Below are 4,000 nucleotides of genomic sequence, written 5' to 3' on the forward strand. Positions count from 1 at the left end.
TGTAACAGAATGAATCAGCCGTTTGAACGAATCAAGTGAGTCAATGATTCAGTGGCTCATTCATTAAGACAAGTCGCTGAATGAATCTGCCGTTTGAATAAATCGGTTGGATGAATAATTCAACGACTCACTCATTAAGACCGTGATTTGCTACAACAGGTTTTACTTTCAAATTAATTTCATTTTTTACCAATGACCATATACCAATACTCAAAAAGAAAGAAATACTTAAAAGAAAACAATTATCAATATTTACGCAATACTGAATCGAAATATTTCTTTCTAAAGCTACTTTTCCGTAATGTCTAATCAAAGCTTTTTCTCATATACCACAATAAACAATCTTTTGGGGGAAATTTCTCAGCCAAAATTGATGATTAATCTGCAACTGATTAGATTAAACAATTTGAATCACTTGACAGCCCTAGATATACCATATTATATCTGCCATCTGTAAGAGGCATCGCCATTGAAAACCCCATATCGGTCAACCACTAATGTGTGTGTATATACAACTACCACATGCACTGGTCTGAGCCCAGATGCATTCTGCGTAGCCTTGAAAAAGAGCGTTGCAAGAGATAGAGAGAGAGAAAGAGAGCTGTGACAGTGAATGAGGAACAGATTAGAGTAATTTGTATTGATTTCGTCACTCCATCCTCCACATCTCCTCGTCTTTCACTCGGAGTCAGCGAGGACCGTCGTTCCCAGAGAGGTCAAAGGTGTCTCCGGCGGTCAGGAACTCTTCAGCTTGAGTGTGTGTGTGTGTGTGTGGACCGAGCCTCAGTCCTTCAGGTTGTCCTCTCCGACGCCATGGGCGGCCAGTTCTCTCATCACGTTGTCCAGATAGTTGGGGTCGGGGTAGCCATGGCCCGTGAGGTTGGAGCCGAACTCGGTCTTGTGGTGAATCTCGTTCCACACCACCGTGTCCGTCTCTCCCGTGGTGCTGGACGTCCCGATGGTGAAGATCAAACGACGGTCCCACGCCATGATTAGCAACTTCAACACCTGAAACGAGCCATAAAAACAATGTGAACCTGCATTCACAGCGCGCACAAATATTTATTAATATCATATAATATATGATTATGATTGTAATTAATAATCATATAATATATTATATATGATTATATGATTAATATATAGCTACTATTAATAGATCCATATTATTATATTAATAAATAGATATTAATACTTTATTTCAAAAAATTTTGTTTATATATATGTGTGTGTGTGTATAAACAAAATTTTTTAAAATAAAGTATTAATATTTGTTAATATACACACACACACACACACACATATATATATGACTATTATATACATTTTTATTTATATATATTTTATTTGCATATAAAAGAGTAGTATATACATTTGATAAGATTTTTTTCTGTATCATTGATATACTGTTATAGTATTTCTTTTTATATATATATATATATATATATTTAATATGTCATATATTAATTTTATAGTTTATTATATACTATTTAAATTTTTTATATTTTTTGTTTTTTATATCATTTTTTGGATTATATTATATTTCACATTTTTGTTTTCATTTTTAGTTTAAGTTTTAAGTATCACTGATATACTGTTATAGAATTTCTTATTTTATATATCTTATATTTTATTATATACTATTGTAATTTATTTTTATTTTTCATTTTTATATAATTTTTTTATTATTATATTATATTATATTATATTATTTAGTAAAAGTTTTAGTAATTATTATCTGTTTTATTTATTTATATATATATGTATTTTTTAAAGATATGTCTATATAGTTTTTGTTAGTTTTTATTTCAGTTTTTGTTTTTTTGTTTTTTAGCACATCACATTAATGACAACTTCATGAAAATGAGAAACGTTTCTTTGGCGACACAGTAATAGCTGAAATAATATTTCAGTAAACATTTATTTTATTTTGAATTATATTTTATATATAGTTTTAGTTTACTATAACAACCCTGTTATAGTCAATATTTAATTTAATCCATCCAACATTTCGGATTCTGGAATTCATGATTTTGGAATTAAAATAAATAAATAAATAAATACATATAAGTTTTCTATTTTCTTATAGTCTTCAAACAACACTGGATGGACACCTTAACATGTCAAAATAATGAAAACAAGTATTTTATTATTTATAATTTTTTTATTTTTTATTTTAATAATTGTTCATTAAATAAAACAACACATTTAAAAAAATGAAAGATCCATTGATTTACATCAGATCTCGATTCTCACCTTCCGTCCTTTCTCGTTGTCTGGTAAGTAGCAGTGTCGAGGAAATCCGCGTGCGCTGTACTTTTTCCCGGGATTCGGGTGCTCTGTGGTCTGGACAAAACACACACAAAACACACGCAGTCACACTTCACACACCGCTCGCTCAATTAGCACACAGCGGAGAGGAAACGCTAACGACGGCCTGAGGCCTGCTGTTATTCAGAGCCGTGAACACGAGATCTGTCCCACTGAACACATCACAGCTTCACACACAGATCAAAGCCAGACGAGCAGAACAGCATTACTGCAGTGAATGAAGCTTTAGACTCAATCCCTCTCATCTCACAAAACACACACACACTCACAGCCTGCGCTGGGAATATTAATGAGCAGATATCATGGGGAAAAGGATTGTCTTGCTCCTTTGAATTAGTTTGATGCACTGCGTTACATATTTGAACATTCACATCCTCATATTATTTATTAGCATCATTATAGCTGTCAGTAGATCATTCACATGTAGAAGTCTAAAAAGTACAATAACAAAAACAGGACTTTTAATTGTCACTGTCAGAAAGACGGTGGAAAATGATCATGCAAAGCTAAACTGCTTTTGTGCAAGAATCCTTTCCTAATAATATAGTTAACTAAAACAATAAGAAGCATTTTTGTTACTTGAAATAACTGAACTAAAATAAAATATGAAAAAATAAATTGGCTAGTTGCCAAAGCAACATTTCTCATTTTCATTTAGTTTAACTTGATGTAGTAAAATAACTAAAACTGAAATATAAAATAATAAAAAACTATATAGACATATTTTGTCAAACTAAAATGAAAACGGAAAAAAACTTAAAAAATATTACAAAAAAATATAATATTATCTCAATGATTGTAAAATAACACTGAACTATATTTCTATATCCATAAATACAAAAATGTATCTCTAAAATTGATTAAAATTAATATTCTAAACTTGAAGAGTATATAAAATATATACAAATAGAAATGTATATAATAATTGCATATATAAATTAAAAATATATTTAATTATTTAATATATAAATATTAATACTTAATAATTAATAGATTAATACAATCTATAATGTTTAGATTGTAGCATTCTTAATATAAATAAATATTAATAAATATTTGTGTATTTTTTTATTGCCTAACTACTCTCCAAATTACTAAACTACAATTACATTATTAAAACTCCAACTAACTAGAACTGCATAGAACTACATTTCTTGGCATGTTGAGGGTGTTAGTGATATTTTTTATCAAGTTAATCTTATGACGTCGGAGCCCAGAAAGTGAGTGGGTGGCTGATCGTGCAAAACTAGTGTGCAAGTACATGAGAGATAATGACCCAGAATGAGCTGCGCCACTGCCCCCATTGAGCAGGAAATCCCCACGCAACCACTTCCTGTCTCACGGATGGTAAAACATGGTGACCAGAAGCCACAAGCCCACGGGTCATTCTGCAGCAACAGCCTGACATATTAAATATGGGTGCAAAGCCTTTCTCTATGAAAACTGGGCCGCCTGAAGCGAAGAACAAACATTTCAGTTCACACACCTCTTCCTACAAATGGCCTTTTGTGTCCCTCATTAACATCTGTGTAAATAATGATAGTAATATTCATTTTAATTACAAAAAAAATAATTCTTTTACAGCCTGTTGTGTTTCCAACGCCTCCTAGCTGTATTTGCAAACTGTAAAATTAAAAAAAAAATAAAATAAAAAATAAAAAAAAAAAAT

General features: G+C 30.9%; 1 protein-coding gene across 1 annotated transcript in view; it reads right to left on the reverse strand.

Annotated features, from left to right (window-relative positions):
- Positions 1 to 458: 458 nt before the first annotated feature.
- The window catches only part of LOC107671029 (E3 ubiquitin-protein ligase DTX1-like), a 48,794-nt gene continuing 45,252 nt past the window's right edge, over positions 459 to 4,000 (reverse strand). Inside the window, exons 9-10 of the mRNA XM_016463863.1 lie at positions 2,257 to 2,346; positions 459 to 1,008 (exon numbers count right to left, since the gene is read on the reverse strand). Coding sequence (XP_016319349.1) covers positions 784 to 1,008; positions 2,257 to 2,346 — 315 coding nt within the window. The 3' untranslated portion in view covers positions 459 to 783. The remainder of the gene's footprint in view (positions 1,009 to 2,256; positions 2,347 to 4,000) is intronic.

Source organism: Sinocyclocheilus anshuiensis, unplaced genomic scaffold (genome assembly GCF_001515605.1).
Source record: "Sinocyclocheilus anshuiensis isolate Anshui unplaced genomic scaffold, SAMN03320099.WGS_v1.1 scaffold332, whole genome shotgun sequence".
Taxonomy (NCBI): domain Eukaryota; kingdom Metazoa; phylum Chordata; class Actinopteri; order Cypriniformes; family Cyprinidae; genus Sinocyclocheilus; species Sinocyclocheilus anshuiensis.